This window comes from Miniopterus natalensis, chromosome 14 (genome assembly GCF_054644295.1).
Source record: "Miniopterus natalensis isolate mMinNat1 chromosome 14, mMinNat1.hap1, whole genome shotgun sequence".
Lineage (NCBI taxonomy): Eukaryota > Metazoa > Chordata > Mammalia > Chiroptera > Miniopteridae > Miniopterus > Miniopterus natalensis.
Window position 1 is genome coordinate 29,133,727 of NC_142094.1, and position 21,880 is coordinate 29,155,606.

General features: G+C 40.6%; 1 protein-coding gene across 2 annotated transcripts in view; it reads left to right on the forward strand.

Annotated features, from left to right (window-relative positions):
• Positions 1 to 21,880, forward strand: part of ANK3 (ankyrin 3) — a 529,049-nt gene that overhangs the window by 390,599 nt on the left and 116,570 nt on the right. For both annotated transcript variants that reach the window (XM_087824408.1, XM_087824409.1), the window contains exons 13-19: positions 1,389 to 1,487; positions 3,215 to 3,313; positions 6,369 to 6,566; positions 8,185 to 8,283; positions 8,569 to 8,667; positions 15,631 to 15,828; positions 20,843 to 20,941. In XM_087824408.1, the coding sequence (XP_087680534.1) occupies positions 1,389 to 1,487; positions 3,215 to 3,313; positions 6,369 to 6,566; positions 8,185 to 8,283; positions 8,569 to 8,667; positions 15,631 to 15,828; positions 20,843 to 20,941 (891 nt within the window). The remainder of the gene's footprint in view (positions 1 to 1,388; positions 1,488 to 3,214; positions 3,314 to 6,368; positions 6,567 to 8,184; positions 8,284 to 8,568; positions 8,668 to 15,630; positions 15,829 to 20,842; positions 20,942 to 21,880) is intronic.

A 21,880-nucleotide genomic window follows, 5' to 3' on the forward strand; every position in this document is an offset into this window, starting at 1 on the left:
AGTGATTATTATATTACCTCAGTCTCTTATCTGCAAATGAAATACTTGCCTTGATTTGTAACACTCACGATTTTTAAAATAGTAAATGGTTGAAAATATTAATATTGATTTACTCTTATCAGTCTTATGGCTTCATAGTATTATTTTAATTATAAAATAATAAGTTTGTTCTCAGTGCAACCCCTTGTAAAGATGAGAACGCTCTCTGAAATAGAAGTAGATTTTTGACTGATGTTTGAATAAATGTCCATAGATGTCAGCCGGTGAGGAGAAGGTTCCACTGCCATCCCCGTGCTCCCACAAGCTCTAAAAAGCGGTTTAGACCAGCATGAGGGCTTCACCTTACACACGTTTTGACTGCTCCCCCTGCTGATGGAAAAAAGGCTCCAAGTTACAACAAAAGTCTCCTTTTTCCTGAGTTCCCACTACTTGAAGTCTGGGAAACCAGAATTCTTCCTCTTCTGTCTTTTACCTCACTTATACCCTAGAGAATTACTGTTCCTTTTTTTTTTTTTTTACATTTTTCAAATTTCTGTTGAGATCTGTTTTATCTTTCTCCTTTTAAAAAAAAAAATCAAGTCAGCTTTTTCTAGCCATTTTACTTATTTTTACCAAATTAGGGTGTTCATGTTGTAAGTGGAATTACATTCTGAAAAATTAAAAAGGGAACCATTTCATATAAAAAGCAGAAGTGTTATGGGGTGTGTGTGTGTGTGTGTGTGTGTGTGTGTGTGTGTAGGCTTTGAACCAAACTTAAAAATGAAGGTCTAGTCTACTGACCATTATATTTGCTTTAATTATATCACCTTAATTTATAATACTTATATTGTTAAAAATTAAATAATTTGACTGTTAACGTTGATTTGCTCATTTATTAGAGGGATGGCTTTGTATATTAGTCTCCATGCTCTTTCATATGTAATGTAATGAATTTATTCTGAGTGCATGGGAATTCTTTCTGAAGGCCAGAATAGGATTTGAAATAAAAGTCAACTTTTTACTAACACTCCACCGCCCCCCCACACACATAGTCATATGGCTAAGGAAGGTTTAATAGCAAAGAGAAAAAACCTTCAAGTTTTTTCTCTTTAATTTTTTCACAGATTTTGTATAAAATGTGCGAAATAAATCTTTTTAAATGACTATTACATAGGCCTTTCATAGTCATGGGACTTGCTTTAGGGAAATGGTAAGTATGTATTGATGTATTTGCCCTATAGACTCTGTGGCATAGTGGTGAATATCTGATGTCTTCTCATCCGATCAATAAACGGGTTATCTTAAAATAGGTGGGTAGGCGGATGGATGGCAGGAGGCAGATGGACTGAACAGGCAGAGAAACCCTTTTTATGATAAGACAAGTCAAACTTTCCCTTGTCTTCCCCCAGTCGGGCCTTACCCCAATCCACGTTGCTGCCTTTATGGGGCATGTAAATATCGTGTCACAGCTAATGCATCATGGAGCCTCACCAAACACCACCAACGTGGTAAGTATTCTTTTAGCAGAGAAGGGCCAATTGTGAGTATTTAAGAAGCTGGAAAAGGTTGCTTTTATCTCCTTTTTTTGTTGTTGGTATATGTGAATTAATTACCATTAATTTGACTACTTAAAAGGACAGAATTAGAGAATACCTGTGGTTTCCGTAACATCCATTCAATCACTAGCCGGTCATTAATTGTTAGGATTTGTGTACTGTATACATTACTTCTGAATATTATGCTTTTAAAAGTAAGGTGTTTATGGAGGGTGAGTGTTTTTTTTTACTTTTTGTTTTTTTGCCATAGAAGCATTAAGAAGTGTTGCATGTTGAGAAGGTGGTTCAAACACTACCTGATTGTGATTTCAAGTATCTTCAAAGTATTCTCTCTATAGTGTGCTTGACCATGGAGAGCAAACCCATGGAATCAGTTTAGAGACGATGCCGTTTTCTCACACTGAGCATCACTCTGCAGAACCATGAGACTCACTTCAGAATAAATACAAGAGTAACTGATCACCCTAGATCCACAAGTGGCATTCGACATTGTTCTACAGGCTAAGTTTGGCATCACAGTAATATTAGCACACCAGACCACAAGCATGAAAACACTCATTGGACTCACGAAACCCAAAGAAGTAAACATAAAACTAGCAATATTCTGGCACAGAAAGAGCAAGCCGTAAGTTCCCTGGGTGTGCGACCAACACGGCTAAGGCTCTCTACTAGCAACCAGAATAAGCACATCCACAGATAGAAACAGAGCAGCTTCTCAGCTGAAGTACATTCTTTCCTGGTGCTAACACCATGGAGAGAAGCTTTTCCTTCGTGTAGAGAACTCTAGGTAATATGGTCAACTACATCCTTGAAGCCGTTCCAGTAAACACATTAGCAGGTTTTGTGTGAAATATGTCTGTTATATATCACTTGTGTGAGAGAATATATTTTATTTTTGTGATTTTGTTTCTATCTATCCATGTCTTCTATACTGTTCCATTTTGGTGGTGGTGGTGGTGGTAAATAAATGAAGAGATAACCTGAATTAAAGTCTCCTTGGTGAAATGGAGGGGCAGGTGTGGGGAGTTCAGTGGCAAAGAAAATGACCCATTGGGAAAATGCCCAAAGACTAGGATGCTGATCTGGTGAGATAAAGCAGAGAATGCAAACCAACAGCCAACAAGCCAAGTCCGGCCCTCACGTGTGTCTGTGTGGCCCATGCAGCATTTTGGTTTCTGTTTTGTTTTCAGTTCTGATTTTGTGGTCAGCATTCAAGTGTACACAAATATCCAGGCTGCCGCTCCTTTTGAACAGGAAGGTGTGGCACGACATGGCTGGCACCCTGCAGATGTCAGGCCATGGCTGCCGCCCTCGGGCAGGCCCTGGGCTCTTCTCCTGAGCACTCCCCACCTGCCCCCTCCACTCACTTACCCGCCTTGGCCCCTGTGAGCATTCACCTTTCAGCCCTCAAGGAGGCCACACTGCGAGTGATTGAACGGCACCTCTGACACTGTTGATGACTAGGCTCCCTAGGGTTATTCCCCGGCCCTTCCATCACGCGTCAGGTTTCTCTGAAATTCTTGTGTATTTCATTTCCTGTCTCTCCTCGTTTTCAATAAGGAAGTTCTTGGGACATTTTTTATTAAAAATATAAAGCCTACATCATAAACTTTATGCAAATACAATGTGCCACGCTTCTTCAGAGCTGCAGTTAATTTATTCTGCCTCTTACTCCCCAGAGAGGAGAAACAGCGCTGCATATGGCAGCTCGGTCCGGCCAAGCCGAAGTCGTGCGGTATCTGGTGCAAGACGGAGCTCAGGTAGAAGCTAAAGCTAAGGTATGTGCAATAATACATGAAAGCGTTTGCTGCTGAGGGAAGAACCCTTGATTTTAATAAAACCTTAAATATATGCATGCTGTCTTCCAAGAATACTTTTCTTAAGTAGTGGACAACCTCCAGTGGAAAAAGTCTCTACCCAAGTGATATTGTAAAAAATCCCTTCCCTGTACATTTGTCCTTTCAGTTATTTAACGGAATTAAATAGAGCAGGCACTCTGTGCCAGGAGGAACTTTGTGTCCTTGGCACATGGCTAGTCCTGGACAGATTAAGAAACAAACCCAGACTTGGTCCAGAGTTCTTTGCACTCTATAGAGAGGAGCTTATGCACAAAGCTTCTAGGACAAGCACAGTTCGGAAGCATAATTGAGCTCTTTTGGTTGACTTGCATGTCAGCTGTCACAGCCACAAAGGGAAAGAGGAAGTTTTTTTACTTTTTCTCTACAAGCTGTGAAACCATAACCCCTGAGACTAAGGTCAGAGTTACTTCAGGGATCTGCCTTTGCATAGAAAAAGAACTTCAGGGTTAAATTTGAATGCTTAGCTCTCTGCCCAGTGCTCAGTCCCCAGAAGAAACCAACTTACCTGTCACTGTTCGGGATGTGTGGTTGTTCTGGTTCATCAAAATGGCAGTTCAGGTCAGGAATTGTCAATAAACATGTAAATGCCTTACTCATTTAATTTTAACCTTTGATACATAAACGTATATTTGCTATTTATTTCCATGATCTGTAGTCTCTAGTTTGGGCCGAGAGGAAACAAACATTTGTGAAGCAGTGTGAGTGCAGAATATTTCCAGCCTTTCATACTTTTCTCTCAGTGTATTCAGCAGACTCACCCAATTGTTTTTTATCAACATCTATCAAGGCTTTCCAAAGCTTTCAACTCAGTATACTTAGGGGAAATAAAGCCTTTTCTTTCATACTCAGGTTTTATCTGTTAACATGTTATTTGTTGTACAATTTAAGTAATTAGTGCACATATAGTACAAATGAGTAAAGTAACTAGTGTGATCATTACTACTGTGGCAATAAACATCACTAGGTCTTTGTTAGCATGAGGTCTGCATGTGACATTCTAAGTAGCAGACCACAAACCTCAAGTGTCCAATGTTCTTTGGCGCCAGTTGGTAGATTTTATAGAAGATCTAGAAACAAAAGTCAGCAAACTTTACCTGTAAAGGACCTAATAGTAAATATTTTAGGCTTCAAGGGATGCAGTGTGGTCACTGCAGCTCAACTCAGCCACTATAGAGTAAAAGCAGCCACAGACAGTACAGTACATGAGCAAATGGGCATGACTGAGTCCCAATAAAACTTTATTGACAAACACAGGTGGCAGCTGGATATGGCCCTGGATTGTAGTTTTCTGACCCTTGATCTAGACGATATCGGTTAATCTACTTAATCAGTTAAATGGGAAAGTTAAACTGTACTGTACGAAGGATTACAAGAAACATCACATTTATGAGTGTTTGTTATTATATATCAAGCATTGTGTCAAAGGAAGGGTTCTACCCACAAATTGAAATTGAGGATAGGATTTATAGTTATCACTTCATTAAGGAGGCAGTTTGCATCATGGTTAAGAGCCTGTCTACCTCAACCAGAGTGCCCAGGTTTGGACTTGGTCCATCACGTACTAGTTGCGCAACATTGGGCAGGTTAACTAACAGTTCTATGCCACATTTCCTTTTCTAGTGTCCTTGTATAGAAAAGCAGAATAGTGATAGTTGCAATTCATAGGATTGTTGTGAAGATTAAAGAAGTAATGTAGCCTGGCTGGGCGTGGCTCAGCGGTTGAGCGTTGACCTAGAATCCAGGTGATCGGGGTTCGATTCCTGGTCAGGGCACATGCCTGGGTTGCCACTCGATCCCCAGTCGGGGGCGTGCAGGAGGCAGACGATTGGTGACACTCTCATCTTTGATGTTTCTATTTCTCTCTCCCTCTCCTTTCTTCTCTCTGAAATCAATAAAGATATATTTTTTTTAAAAAAGTAATGTAGGTGGAGTACTTAGAACAGAGCCTGGGACATGTAGGGAGGGGCTCAGTACACGTCTAGTGATGGTGATGGCGGATGTAGAGTTTTATGAAATTTTCTTTCGGCAACTCTCTCTTTCTCTTTTTAGTATTCCTCTTCTTCCTCGTGGCATCTCCCTTAACGCTTCCTGTGCTTCCTGCTAGTAACACAGTAGAAAGTTTTGACCTTGCTTTGGCCTCGTTTTTGACCCCTTTTTTTGACCTGGACTCTCATCCTACTTACCTTTCCAAAGCAGTATCCTGTGCTGTGCCCCCTTCTCTCTGCCTTCCCGACGTATTTACCTGAACTTTTTCACATTCGAGTGGGGGATTTCTCTCCGGAGGACCACCTAGGGCATCTTTGGGCAAATGAGGAATAGGTGCCCCTCGCCCTGGGGAGAAGGGCCTAAGGGTGCAGGGCTCAGTGAGTGCCTCATGCCTTTGGGTGAGTTGTACCAGGTGCCCCTCCACTCAAGGCACATGCAGCCTGTGCCAGGATGTGCAGCTTGGCAAGCAGAGGGTAGGCTGGCTTTCAGCCCCCACCGGCCCTCTTGGCTGGGAGCCGCTTTGCTGGTGCCTGAAGAGCCCTATATTGCCCCCTCTCCCTCAGCTTTGGCAGTGGGAATGCAACACCGATAAAATTTATTCCATATAAGTGCATAATAACTGGTGGAAGTATAATATCCCTCCCAGGTATTTTAGATTTACCAGGATACATTTCCTTATCTCCCCAAAAAAGAAGTCGTTATACATTAAAAACTGATAAAGTATGGCAGGTGGTAATGGGAATAATTTTTAGATAGAACTGTCTTCCATACTTTTCATGCTAATGGTTCAGTAGAAGGGTATTTAAGGAGCTGAGATCTACCATCTCCACTTTCTGAACCTTGAATCAAAGGTAAATGAGATTCTTTTTAGTACTGAGTAAAAGAATTGAACTTGAGCCTCTGATACCAAGCAGTTTGCTAAATGTCTCACAAGGGCACCGTTGTTTTTCTCAGCTAATCAGCCTTGCATTTCTGCCTCGCCATTTAGGATGACCAAACCCCACTGCACATTTCTGCCCGATTGGGGAAGGCAGATATAGTACAACAGCTGTTGCAGCAAGGAGCATCTCCAAATGCAGCCACGACTTCTGGGTACACCCCACTCCACCTTTCAGCCCGAGAGGGGCATGAGGATGTGGCCGCATTCCTTTTGGATCATGGAGCATCTTTATCTATAACAACAAAGGTATGAAAGCAAGTCTTGGAATCCTGCTCTGTCCCCCAAAATACATCCTCTGTACAATTCCTTAGTACCTATTCCCAGTAACAGGTACAAAGGCTGTGTATCATCATCTATACTTGGGATCCCAGGGTAGTCACAACATGGTCAGCAAAGCCCTGGAGTGGGGGACAAGAGTTTAGGGTATGTGCACGTTTATGTGTGTATCTGTGTGTCTGGCTTGTCTGTCTTAAGCCTCTCAGTACATTATCTTCTAATGAAAAACTTACTGATATCTAGAGTCAGATATTCCTTGCATGTTATTTGATAGATTTAACTGGTGGTTTAAAAACGCATCCAGAAAGTTCTCTGGCTGAGGCCACATATACAAACCGCATTATCAAAGCTCAGTTAGTTGATACTTTAAATACTTTATAATACTTTAAAATCAGGAGGAGAATTTTTCTTGGGTTATTTTTGTTTGTTGTTGCTGCTTTTGTTAGTGTAGTCTTGTCTGATTCCTGCTTTGATTTTTTTTTTTTTTTTTTAAATCTCAATTCTGATGCCTTAGAAGGGTAACATTCCACAGTTGCTCTGCAGATGTAGAATGCAAATTTTAGAGCTCATTTTTCTTATGATACTACATAAACCTTAGAGGTGTAATAGGAAGATTAATTGGCCTACAGCATATCTTAGCTAGAAATGGTGTTGCACTCTCTTATTTGGGTGCAGAGAAGAAGCATTAATGTGTAATCAATGCACAAGATAATTACAATAATTACAAATGCTTGGCAAAGTATCTGAAAAAAATGACTACTACCTCAAACTTCATTCCCTGTGATTCTTTAGTCTCTTCAGGAGAGTTAAGATGTAAGTTTCTGGATCTCGTTCAGTGTATGAAACAGAGTAATGGGTATGGGGTTTTGAGTGCCCCAGCTCTTCCACCAAGCAGCTGCCCATTGGCTCTAGTTGACTATAATCTCATGATGTCAAATATGTTGATGACCCTGCAGTCTCTGTCTCATGTTTGGCACCCTTCCTAAGGGTGGTTGCTAACTGACTGCTTGATACACAGATTCTTGTAGGAGTTGAAAGCAAGGGAGATTAGTACTCAACCTCAATGTCCAACTATACATATTTATTGGGCTAGAACCATGTATTATCATTCAGTTCACCTGTGTGTGAGAACCTGAAGCCTGGAACAAACAGAAAGATATGTGTATACATGTGGAAATGGCAAAAGGGGAAGAGAAAGGCTCCAGTCTGAGGTTATGGGAGGTCCAGACTTGCCCTGGATGTTCCTAAGCCTGCCAAATCCAAATTGCATCTGGGACTCTGGAACCTGTTCTTCCTACAATGTGAAATCCCCAAATGGCCCTAGAATAAGCCCCAGATCCAGCTCTCCAACTTCATCCTGGTCTGAGGACCGATTAGTCACAGCATCAGTGGCCTGTTTTGGCTCAGTCAGCAGAGGAAAATGAAATATCCTGCTCTTTCTAGTTGGAAAGGGGACTCTGTTACCTGCCAGTCTTGGTCCTTACATGCAGACTTCACTGCTCCTCATCATTACAATAACTGATCAATCCCAGAAAAGCGATGCCTCTGTGTCATTTCTGTTGTTCATTACTTTTGTTTCATTTTTCAGAAAGGATTTACTCCCCTTCATGTGGCAGCAAAATATGGGAAGCTCGAAGTAGCCAACCTCCTTCTGCAGAAGAGCGCGTCTCCCGATGCTGCTGGGAAGGTATGAGGTCACCAGCCACCCTGTGTAACAGGCCACTTCCCTGGTAACAAAACAAGCACCTGCTAATATTCACCAACAGCCACCTCAATTATAACAACCATATTTAAGTCTCATAGGACATGAACACTTCGGAAATAGGAGGTGAATGCTGGGGTCCAAGTGTTGTGGAAACTGGAATGTAAATTACACCCTGTGTTGTATACAGTCTAATCCCATCTCCTAAACGTAGGCCTCCGATGGTAAGACACTGTTGACACTGGCTGTTGTTTCTGCACGTGTTTTCAGAGCGGGCTAACTCCACTGCATGTAGCTGCACATTACGATAATCAGAAAGTGGCCCTTCTGCTCTTGGACCAAGGAGCCTCACCTCATGCGGCTGCAAAGGTACCTGTAACTCGATGGCATGAGGACACTGACGGGCAGTGTCCATCATCTCTACATGCACTTCCACTTCTGCGTTGCCTCTAGCACCCTCTAAAAGTCACTGAAATATAAGCTCCTAGGAAATCTGTGCCTTCGTCTATTTAGTCAACTCATGTGGTAGATGCTCAATAAATATTTACTTGTCAATCAATTTTCCTTGAAAATCCAGGACATCCTGGAGCCTGGGGAGGAAAGGAAGCTCAGGTCATCTAGCGAGATGAAAAACATAAGTGCAGCCTGAGGGTGTAAGAAAGTTCTGATTTGTCAAAGTTAAATATATGTTACATTTTTCCAGGCCATAAAACAGTGCCTTTGAGTTATTTTGTGCTTAATAAAATAAGTTGGGAGGTTTTGCTTATGTGTTTTGAATATTGCTAAAGAGAATCATTATTCTTATTGTTAAGGCATTTTTTACCAGGAGACAACCTAGATTTATCAGAAAAGAGATGCATAGTCTATGGCTTTCTTATCCCTCTGGTATTTGGATTTTGAGAGGAGAGTTATAAAGAAGCATTCACTGAGAGACAGGTGAATAGAGTTCTGTTGCTTGAGGAAGTTCTCTCTTGTTGAGCAAGTGGCTATGAACATTGGAATGATCCAACCACAATGTAAATGCTGTCCATTTCTTTCACTAAATATTATTGGTTGAAGCAACTTTTAGCATCCCTAATGCTCTTTTATATCTTTGTTTTATTCTTCCACTTTGGGGAAGCTGCGTGCTCTTCTTTAAACTCGTTTAGATCAGACCTCTTGTACACACAGGTCAATGAACGTGGGCTGTCTTAGATTACTTTGCATACTTTCAGAGAACAAGTTTTAGGTGCCTTTTTCATTTAGAGAATATGTTATCTTTGACAAGAATTTCTCCTCAGAACCTCGTTTTATGTCTTTCTCAAACATTACCTGCCCCATCCTCTCCAGAATTATACCCCATGAAATCAACCATTCAGAATCAAGCCTCTGCCCTGGCCGGTTTGGCTCAGTGGTTGGAGTGTCGGCCCTCGGACTGAAGGGTCCCAGGGTTCACTTCGCATATACTTCAGTTGCAGGCGCAACCAATCGATGTGTCTCTCTCACATTGATATCTCTCTCTCCCTCCCCCCCCACCCTCCACTTTCTCTGAAAAGCAATGGAAAAAAATATTCTCAGGTGAGGATTTAAAAAAAAAATAAAAAATCAAGCCCTCAAACTTGCTTTGCATTGAAATGCAGCTTTTCTTCTGTAATTTCAGACTCTGACATTCTTTGTAACCAAAAAGCCATGCCTTGACTTTTAAGAAAACTATATTTTTAAAAAAAAGAGAAAGAAAAACTAGCAGCAGCATTGACAATAGTCAAAAGGCGGGAGCAAGCCAAATGTCCATTGAAGGATGACTATATAAACAAAATGTAGATTATTCATACAAAGGAGTATTATTCAGCCTTAAGAAGGGAGAGAATTCTCACACATGCTGTAATATGGATGAGCCTCAAAGACATGATAACAGAAAGAAGCCAGTCACACAAAGGGCAGACATGGTGTGATGCCACCAATGCAGAGACAGGGAGTAGAATGCTGGTTGCCAGGGTCTGAGGGGAGGAGGAAATGGGGAGTTGATGTTTAGTGGGTACAGTTTCATTTCAGAGCTGGGTGATGCTAATTGTTGGAGAAAGATGGGAATGTACTTAATGAATTTAATAGTAGCCCGGCCTGGTGTGGCTCAGTGGTTGAGCGTCAACCTAGGATCCAGGAGATTGGGGTTCGATTCCCGGTCAAGACACATGCCCGGGTTGCGGGCTCGATCAATGACGTTCTCATCATTGATGTTTCTATCTCTCTCTCTCCTTCTCCTTTCCTCTCTCTGAAATCAATAAAGATATATTTAAAAAAATAAAAAATAAAATAAAAGTAGTTAAAAATGGTAAGTTTTAGGTTATGTATATTTTACCACAATTTTTAAAACAATAACAATTTATAATGAAATTTAACTCTTGTCCATTTCATTTCAGTTCATTTTACTATTCCCTTTCAGCCTAGGTGACTTTTTTAATGTTGTAGATTCTTGGTAGATAGTAAATAATTAATAAGTGAACTATTTATTTCTCACATGAGGGCAATAATTTTGACACAGCTATTGCCAAGCACTTTAGAATTAACACGTGTTATAAAATAAGTGCAACAAAATGAATCCAATCCACCTTTCCATCCATAAATGACTCTTAAGTCAATAGTTGACATATTTGTAGTTGATTTTTTAGCTTTAAATTTGTCCAACAAGACTTTGTATTCATGGTTTTGTAACTGCAAACCGTCTTTGACAAAGAGTTAAGAAGCAGTTCTTGAACTAACTCCTTAGCACAGTCCTTTAGCCTTGGGCAAAGCTTTTACAGTCAATTGAACAGGAGCTTTTCTAAAGGGACATTCACTCTCATTCCCGCAGCACAGTGGCCTTCAGAAGAGCCCCTGGAATGCCATCTCTCCTCATTTCCAACTATCCCCACTTTCCGGGGCAGTGATCCTGGTCAGGAGCGTTTTTTTCAACTTTGATCCTGAGCAAAGGCAGTTTTATCAGTTAGGGATTGTCTTCATTTGCTAGGAAAAAGACCTAGCACAGTGGTTTAAACTGATGAGAGTCAATTTTTTCACATGTCATAAAAGTCAGGTGGTAGGCAGCCTTTTGATTTTTCCCTCCAGAGATTTTTGTTGCTCGGTCCACAGGGTCCCTTTAGAAAAAACCGGCTGTAGTAGTGTATTCCTGGAAGCTCCACCCACACATTTCCCTTGACACTTCATTGGCCGCGTCTTTCTGCAAGGGATGCTGGGAAATGTAGTTTTTTTTTGGTCTGGACACAACACCAAAGTTTCATTTATTCAGGAAAGAGGGAGAATGGAGATAGGGTAGGCAAATAACCTCCTTTCTCCAGGGAGCTCAGGAATTTCTGAATTCTGGCACTAGTGAGAAACGAGGGACAAGGGCTCAATAGGGCACGATTAGCATGTGGATATGACAACAGTGACGATGTGAACTCTTAATTCACATTCTTCGCTCTTAGAGTACGTGATGCTTTCTTCTCGCCCTTTCTTCTCTTTTTTAGGGTTGACAGCATATTTTCTTAGCCATACTTGTCCTAGAACCATGATGTGATTTTAGGTAATGTGGGTGGGGCTACCTAAAAAGTAGATGGGCTTGTATAATCCACTGTAGCCTGATCTGTTTCCGGAGGCAGATACTGTACAGGAGGATTGGCTTCAGTTTAGGCACAACCTGGGCACTAATTGTGGAAGCGATAGTGAGCCTTAATTTATTCTTTGTCAGATCTCTTCCATAAAATGTACAATGTATCTATTAATATGAATCAGCAAAGACTGTGAAATTCTTGGGGGAAAAGCAGAAAGTGTGATGTAAATATATTACTTCCGATCATTTAAAATTACATTTGCTTTTGTTTTCCTCTTGAAATGATATGCTTTGTCCTCTACATCAAGAGGAAAAAATACGGACATTATTCTACAGTTGAATCTCTCACTACTTTATTTCTCTTCTAATAAATGCACCTGTCTCCTCTAGTGTGGCAGGTAAGAATCATTGTACTTTCTAGAAATTAGAAAGAACTAAGTGAAGGGTGCACAGGCAGGCTAAATAGCCACCTCAGACAGTGAATAAAGAAAAATTGAATTTATTTAAGGAAAGGGGGTGGGGATGGGGATACCCAAAGGGAAGGCTACACAGCACTGAGCCAAAGGGTATTGGGTCTCTGATGGCAGCAAAAATATACTTAGGACAGTGGGACAAGGAAGGTTCATGGAAGAAGCAACAGGAGAGCCCGGGCTGGGCTGCTCTGGATCACCGAGGAGTCAGAGAAAAAGGGGGCCTTGGAGATAGGTTCGGGGGGTAAGCCCAGGACAAGCTGCCACTGCCCATTGCTCCCCTGGTTTCAAGTCTTGTGGGGTCCCCTCGGAGGGAAGAAAGGGGAAGGAGATGGCACTGGCAGCTCCCCTGGTGGGGAGCGTGAGCTGGGTCCTTTGTCCTGAGCATATTTATCTCTTCCTTGCAGGTGGAAATCTTTGGAGAGGGTCTCAGGGAAGGGTCTCAATAGAATATTCATCAGCTTTCCAGGTTTGCTCTTTCAGGGTCGTGGTTTCCACTAATTGGTTGGTGCCAGGGCAGGTCACTAGTCAATGTAGCTGGTCCTGAGCAGCTATGGAGCCACTTGTCTGGTTTTGCTGCTTTTCTGGGCCTGGAGCTGAAATACAATTGAGGCCTAGATGTTATCTTTAGGGAGGAACCGCTCAGGGGGTCTAAACCACATGACCAGCCACATGCTGGGGGAGGATAGGTTACCCTGGGGACAAGGTATTTGTTTTCCCAGTTTTGCCCCTTGCTAGGCATCCAGGGCTTTCTGCCCTGCTGAGTCTCCATACCTGAGTTTTCTGTACCTGGCCTCTGCTCACGGCTGTCTAACACTAAGGAAATTTAGAAAATCCCATTATAGGTCTCAAGATGAGCTATTTGTTTGTTATTTGAAATGTTTCTAAAGTCTTTCAAGATTAACTTTCCATTCTAAAATAATACCATGATTTGTTTTCCCCTTGATTTATTCTTTCCTTATCTCAGGTAAGGCGCTCAGGTAAACCCTGAGTGGTAATGAGTAATGTGTCTGGAATTGGCCTGCGTGACAGAGATGCCAGAGCTTCTCTAGATTCGTATTTTTAGAATCTAGGATTTTTTTTGGTGAACTTATAAGTAGTCAAGAGGATTGTCACATCTCAGAGGATACTAATCTGCCTTTAGGGTTTGAGAAGTGACCAACTTGAAGGTTATATGAGTAGCAAAAGCAATTTAAAAAAATGACAAGGTGCATTATAAGAAGCTAAACTCTATCTTGCCTTTGCCACTCTTATTAGCTGGTCTGAGGCTTATGAACTAATCAGATTTCCTATTTCAGCACTTCTTTGTGAATTTTCCTTTTAATGCAGGCTTGGGGTGGGTGACCACTCCCTCCTGTCACTCACTCTAGAGTTGGGCTCAGTCCAAAGCTCTCATTTCTGAAGTCCATTGCTGAAGGGTGTGTCTGAGCACAGGGCCAAATGCTTCCCAGGTCAGCTGGAGCTTCCACATGGCAATAGGTCAAAACTAAAAATAGGGATATAAAATTGTCTCCTACCCTGGCTCATCTCGTTTGACAGGGGCTGGTTTCAGAAGAGTCTGGAAGTAGCATTTCCACTTTCAGGGGTTGGTACCCAATAGTCTCAATTACCTCTCTACAATCGATTACGGAAAGAGCATTTGTCAAGTGCGAAACGCTCTCCTGCTAAGACATGCCGGTGACTTAAATATGCGAGTTAATTGCAGTAGGCCGGCCGATCACCGGGGCAGCACCTGCTGCCTTCTGTGTTGTTTCTGACGCACCCGCGTGGCTTGGAAAGATTGCAGCTGATCCGCTGTCTGGATTTGGCTCATATTCCCAATTATAAATCCTTGGATTCTGTTTCTCTTTTCTCTAAATCCTCTTGTCTATAGAAATTAGTCTAATTTTTATTGACATATTTTATGTAGTCAGATTCATGTTCAAGTCAAAATGTAATGTAAATGACTGTGTGCCCTAGCTGGTTTGGCTCAGTGGTTAGGGTGTCGGCCTGCGGACTGAAGGGTCCTGGGTTTGATTCCAGCCAAGGACACATACCTCGGTTGCAGGCGTGATCCCCAGCCCCAGTTGAGGTGTGTGTGGGAGGCAACCAATTAATGTGTCTCTTTTTCATGTCAGTATTTCTATCTCTCTCTCTCCCCCCTCCCCCAGCCCTTTCCACTCTGTTTGAAAAGCAATGGGAAAAATATCCTCAGATTAGGATTTAAAAAAAAAAAATGACTGTGAGCAGGACAAGGTCCCCTAAGGGAAGGGACCTTTCTTTCTCAGGGCAGAGCACTCTGAAGGCTCCTGAGGCACAGCTAATTAATAATTTGTCAAAGGAATTTGGGTTGCCTTTTCCTCTGAGTATTAAGGGTCAGCCAAGAGAAAGATCAGAGAATATTCTCAAAGCTCTAGTAAGCTTGACTCAAATTCTGAGGATTCTCCAGTCATTATGAGATACTAGAGATACAAAGACAAATACAACACAACACATGCCTTCAATAAATTTATATTTTAGTAGGAGGAGACACATATGTAAATAATAATAGATATTACTAAATATCTAAGATAGACACTAAATATCTCCCAGACTTTGGAGTCAGCCAAGTGGGGAACCGGTGTAGGAGGGGAGAGGGAAGTAAAAGACTTCATGAGGGTGGGACCCTTGAACTGAATCTTTAACTGATAGGTGCTGGCCCAGAGGGCATGTTTGGAAAGAGGATTTTTGGTAGAGTAGGCAAGACAGAAACATGAGCAGTGTTGTTCTGGAGATGGACGCAGCTGAAGTGTAGCACAGAGACTGGAGTTTTGTGAAAGAGGCAATCGGAGCATCAAATAGGGGTAGATTATAGCATCTTAACTACCAGGAAAATTAAAAATTTCAACATGTAAGCAATAAATGGCCATCAAAGGGATTTTCAAGGTGGAATAATGGACCTGAATATGTCCCATATTGTTTGTTGTTTCCTGGTAGGTTTTCCTCTCACCCCCAATTTAAATGAAGCAAGTAATTATTGAGCACCTACTAACATAACTACCTGTAAGAGGAAACCCTATATTCCTTTTGTAAAACTGGTGGTACTCTGACTCTTGTATTAAACTGTTTAGAAGTATCCTACTTTCCCTGGTAGATGTGGGAGACGTGAGAGCACTACATTAATGACACTGCTTGATTTACCAGTGTTTGCTTATTTAATCATGATTTTTCTTAAACCATCAAAGGAATCACTAGAAAGGGAGGTGTACTACTTCACAATGTACTGCACACATTTTTATCTTGTTGCTGGGCATGTGATCAAGTGATTCGTGTTGACAGAATGGTTATACGCCACTGCACATCGCTGCCAAAAAGAACCAGATGGACATAGCGACGACTCTGCTGGAATATGGTGCTGATGCAAACGCAGTTACCCGGCAAGGAATTGCTTCTGTCCATCTTGCAGCTCAGGAGGGACACGTGGACATGGTGTCCCTGCTCCTCAGCAGAAATGCCAACGTGAACCTGAGCAATAAGGTAACCTTTTACCTTCTGCAAAGAGTATGCAATAAAACAAAACCTCGCTCCCCGGAAAGGTCATTAAGAAGTCACGGAAAATCTGGGTCAGATAGAATGTGTAAGGTGTAATATTGCAAGGAGATGTTCACCAAGGTGTTATTTATCATAGCAAAAACTTGGAAGCAATCTGTTCAAACAGTGAGAGAATGGTAGGTCAGTAATTGCAAAGTCATACATTTGAGTAGCATATAGTCATGAAAATGAAGTCCACAAAGTTTATCTAAAAACAGGAAGTTTTGCTCCGGCTGGTATGGTTCAGCAGTTAGAGCATCGGCCCGCACACCGTAGGGTCACAGGTTCAATTCCCGGTCAAGGGCACGTACCTCGGTTGCAGGTAGGTTTGATCCCTGGGCCCTGTCGAGGCTTGTGGGGCACGCAACCAATCGATGTGTCTCTCTCACATCGATGATTCTCTCTCGATGATTCTCTCCCCCCCCCCCTTTCTAAAAAGCAATGGAAAAAATATCCTTGGGTAAGGATTAAAGAAAATAAAAACATGAAGTTTTGTTATGAAGTTAATTCAAAGAGCAACACTGTCACTTCACCAGAGTATAGCCAGTAAGAAGTTGTAAATGGTAGCCTATTGATTCATTCCACAGACATGTTTTGGGCACCTACGCCTGGCCTGTCCCAGTTTAAGTCCTAGTTTACAAGAAGAAATTGGAAGCAGTGCTTCCCTTCAGAGAGTTCATTTTAACAACAGAAATTTAAAGTAGCCTTCTGATTCAATAGATTGGAAAGGTTGTTACTTACACGTTTAGTCTTCGTATGTAAGTTGCAGTTCCGAGGAACTCGTAAAGACTATTCCCAAAATTCTTCAAAGTCCTGTCCTCATATTTGACATTCCTATTATTAGAGAAGAAAGGGCTAGCCCCCAATTGACCAGAGGCATCTATTGCAGTATCATTGCATATATCAGAGAATTAGGGCTGGCTGACATCTTAAGAATACCTGAGTCTGAGATCTGCCCAGAACATGGGACGGATGTTGTAAGTCTTCAAGCAACACAACCCCCTGCAAGAATGCCCCCAAATTCTTGATAATCCAAACTCCCTGGAATTTAGCTTTTCTTCTCCAGTTAGTGATGGCACAGCTGTGGCATTTCTCGGCTGTAGCTCAGATATTGGAGTAGAGTTTCAACATAGGAATAGTTTTAACTTGACAAATAAGTAATTTATTTTTAACATATGTGGCCTGTGTTTCAGAATCAGAGGGTTTGAACCCTAAATCTGACTCTTACTGGAGATGTGTCATTTGGGCATGTTAGGTGAGCTCTCTGAGCCTCAGTTTCATCCTCTGTAAATAAAGACAGCAGTTACTTCACAGAGATGTCATGGGGATTAACTAGATAACATGCAACACCTTCTAAGTGGAAAAAAATAATCGTATTCATTTTGGACTTTGCACAGTTTCGAAAAAAGCTTATTCTGCACTAATCTGAATTCCCAAGGTTGTAATTTAACAAATTCTGTAGACCAAATGACTTACATAAGAGACCAAGGAATGCAGTTTTGGTATCTTGAAAATCCTTTTTGATCATTACAGAGCAAACACTTTTTTCATTTCATGTTTGTCTGGTGTATCAATTTGATTTTCTCATATTTTTTAACCATCCCTTTTAGGAATGTATGTCTTGACATTAATGGGAATCACAAAGCAATTTCAAATAGTTATTATAATCAGGATTTGTTTGAGCTTTTGAATTTTCTAAGGTTCAATACCAGTATATAAACCAGGCTTCTAAGAGTTTGCTGCAAAATTCAACTTATCGAAACAAGGTAGAGATCCTGGCATTCACAAATCAAAGCACATTCCGGAATCCACTAGAGTATATTTTCTCTTGTGAACCCAGAATATTGTATCTCATTAACTCTCCCAAAGACAACATAGACCTTAACAATTGGCTAACAGGTTAACATTTAAGGAGGTTTGATACCAAAATACAGTGTAATTGACTTTTTCTTTTCTTTAAAATTCTCCAGTCAAGTTGTTACTATATATATATATATATATATATATACACACACACACACACACACACATACACACACACACGCACATTTTTTTTCACCTTAGAGTCATGGAATATTTTTAGGCTGAAATACTATGGAAAGAATTTGTCAGTGATTGCTTTGGTAGGATGGACATCAATAAGGCAATTCTGAAGACCAAAAGACATACATAATACACCACCAGCCACCTTCCTGAATATATATAAGCAGAGATACTTACAAGGAAATTTTAAAGAGCAGGTCAGCTGGCTTACCATTAGCACACGGTAGTTAGGAACTTTCAAGAACTTCGCAGAACCAAGAAACTGCCTAGTACAATGGCGTTTGTAAATCTTTGCTTCCCTTCTCACTTACAATTTTCTGTATAAAATATGAAATAAGCTCGATGTGAAAGCAGATGATCAACAGAACTTTATTATCCATTAGGGAGCTCTGGGAATTTTTCTGTCAGTTTTTCCTGAGCTGCCAGAGTTTTAAACATCAGTTACTGTCCCTCCAGTCTTTCCCACCTATCCATCCCATCTTCCCATTTAGCACTGGACTTCATTTCCTTGCTAAAAAGTAAATATTAACTAAAAAATTAACTTTCATGAAAATTTATGGTGAACTAAACACTTCATCGTTTTACTTTCTTCTTTCCTCATTAGAAACCAGCAGCTCCCAGCAGTTTTAAGGAAAGGAGACCATGAGCTTGAGTTACTGCTAAAGTGCTAATGTCTGATTTGCTTTGCTTTTGCTTTTGATGTTGCTATTTTCCCACATGGGTTTTGTAGACCACAAGTAGCTATATTTCTTTATAAAGCAAACAGAATATTAAACAGAGCTGTTGCTACTTTAACTTGGTGGTGGTCTCTCTTTTTCTAATAAATGCCATTTTTAAAATGAGCAATGGTTGAAACCCCATGAAAGCTCAGATCGCTTCTGAGCTTAAACAAAGCTGTTTAACCATCACGTTATTTTTTTTTAATCTTTTTAACCAAAATCATGAATATAAAAATAAAATATTCTTGATTGAATATATTCTGTTTTACCCAAAAGATATTTGATTTTGTCCTTTGATTTCTTCAATTAGTAGATGGATTAAAAGCTGGATACTTGACACTGGATATATAGAGATTAAACATACAATATCTGCCTCAACAAGCTCACAGTGGTTTGAGGAAGACAGACAAGAAAACAGGGTTGAAATGCAGGATTATGATGATCTTTATAGAGCAGGTGTGCACATAAATGTAACAATGAGGCCCTTTGTGAGGCGGGGTGGGGGGGGAGCCTGAGAACGTCGGAAGTGAGCCTGTCACAGGTAGATGGTAACCCACAGCGCGTGAACCTGGAGGGAGCACGGGAGAGGGGGCATGTCCCAAAGTGTGCTGATAACCCCAGTAAAGTCTCTCCAGAGTTCCGAAAAGTCTCGAACTTAGAATAGGTGACCGTGACACTTTTACAAAGTGTTACGGGTAAAAATATTTGTTTCCTCTAGAGTAGAACATGGAACATTGTTCTGTGATGTCAGTGTTGGGTGGTGCCACTGGGGCCCTGGCTTATTTTTCTTGGAGTTGAAGTGAATGCATCAGTCTTCCTTTTCACTTGTTCCCTTAATTCAGTCTGAGTGAGCTTCCTCCAAAATTCTATAGACATTATTAAAAAGTCAAGAGCGGATTACCCTTTCTGAGTCCTTTGTTTGACAGAATAGTAGCCTCTAAATATATAATGTGCAGCATCTACACCAGCGATTTTTCAACCGGTGTGCTACAAGGATTTTTAAAACATGCAATATCTGACTATTTAGTCAGGGGCACTGACCTCTATTCCCTTAGATTGTCAAATTAAAAAATGACAACAGCCAACACAACAATAGCTGTCTTGTGTGAATGAATCAAAATTATGCCTAATTTTTTGTCAGATCAGCAAAAAGTATAATACATTTTTTGGTGGAATTTGAGTAATTAGTTTATGTGCCGTGAGATGAGAAGGCTTGAAAATCGCTGCTGTAGAGGGTTCTGAACCCTTCCTGATGCTGCTTTTGGTTCAGTACGTTTCTCTGAAAAATAGGACAGGCTGATATTCTCATTGCACTGATGGCAGAGTGGGAGAAAGAAAGCCTCCAGATATTAACTTTTGTGTTCATAATGGATGAAAGAAAATAATCTAGAAGCACTTACGAAAACTCACTTTCTCTTAGTTATTATTTATGAGAAAAATACTTCACCACAGCAAAGATTTTTAAACCAGAGCATGGCCTTAGGAATTTTTTTTCCCATCAAAACAACCACATAGTCTGCATATTCTGTGCTACAGTCGGTTTCAAATATTTAGTCTTATTAAACCCATACACCATCCAAATGACCTGGAAATTCTCACAATATAGCATTTATATTACATTTCACAGGCCATCTTTACTCAGAAGCAACATACAGAAAGTATTTGTCAGTTTTGAGTATTAATATTTAATAGAGAAAATATTGTATATCAATAATATTTACAAATGACTTGTAAATTTTCAATTTACAAATGATTTTTATTTTATTTTTTTCGCCAAAGCTATTATCACTGGTAATGTATTAAAGTAGCATAATTTTGAAAAAACTCGCATATTTAAGATGAACACTGAAGTGTGTAGGAAAAACGGTATAGTGTCTGTGATTTGCTTTAAATTTCTGTGCAAAGGGGAAGAAAGGGAATAGGGCCGAGTGAAACAAGTGCAGGGAAACTCACTAACTGCTGAGTCTGTGATGAGTACAGAGTTCAGTCCATTTCCCTCCACTTTGAGTGTTTGAAATTTTTCATTAAACCTGTAGATAACATTGTTGGCACACTGCTAATGTGCACATTTATTCTCTAGAATTTTTTTAACATAGAAATTCTAGGCTTTTTCTCCTGGAATTTATGAAATGCTTCTCATACACGCCTCTGTGTCCTGCATCCCCTCCTATAAAGTGACTGTCCTTTGACTCTTGCAGAGTGGCCTGACCCCACTCCATTTGGCTGCTCAAGAAGACAGAGTGAATGTGGCTGAAGTCCTCGTCAACCAAGGGGCTCACGTGGACGCCCAGACAAAGGTATACGAAAACAATGCGCCCGTACAAAGTGTCCTTTAGTGGCCCCTGTATGGAAGCAAGTGCAGTTTTATAGGGGAAGGACCAACCCTCCATCATATATTTTATATATAGTATTTCCAGTGCATATCTGTGCAAGGGACACTGAGGTCTCTGATTCTAGTGTCCCAGATGCTTTTATCTTTAATGGCCTGGGTATTTTATCCCAGCTGCATATTAATATTCTTCTGTGTTAATGCTATTGGTCCTGTTACAACACATCAGCCCTTCAAGGGCAGAGTGTGAAAGCTTATACCTTTCTTTAGCTTTTGTGACTGATGTAAAAAATGCATATTAAAAAAATCAGTAATTTGTGACCTCTAACTTTGTGCAGGCATAGTCTATGAAAAAGAATAAATTAAATTTTATTCAACTATTACTACTTGCTAAATCCATTATGGTGTGTGTGGTGTTGGTCTTGATCTCTCTCCCTCTATCTCCCTCTCTCTCCCTCTCTGCCAAAATAGCTCTTTTCAAAACAGAAAAAAATTTGATTTATTTCACTTAATGACACACTTTTAAGCTTAGATAAGAAAAAATGGATGTTTTGTGTCATCATCAAAGATATGACTTCATATTAATCTCATTTCCCTGAACATTTTCTTTCAGTGCTTAATTTTGTTACCTGTTCATATCAAACTTGCTTTATCTACTCTAAAATATAACTCTTCTTTCTATGTGTCACATTTTGGACATAAAAACGAATGCTTGTTAAATATTGTGAATATAGAGATTTTTGTGTATAATATAGATTCTGAGGTGTATGAACAGATAGTGAAGGTATTGATAATGTTGAAGTATCGCCAGGAATTAGCCAGGTAAAAAGGTGTGCAGCCCTGGCCGGTTTGGCTCAGTGGTTAGAGTGTTGGCCTGCAGACTGGAGGGTGCCGGGTTCAATTCTGG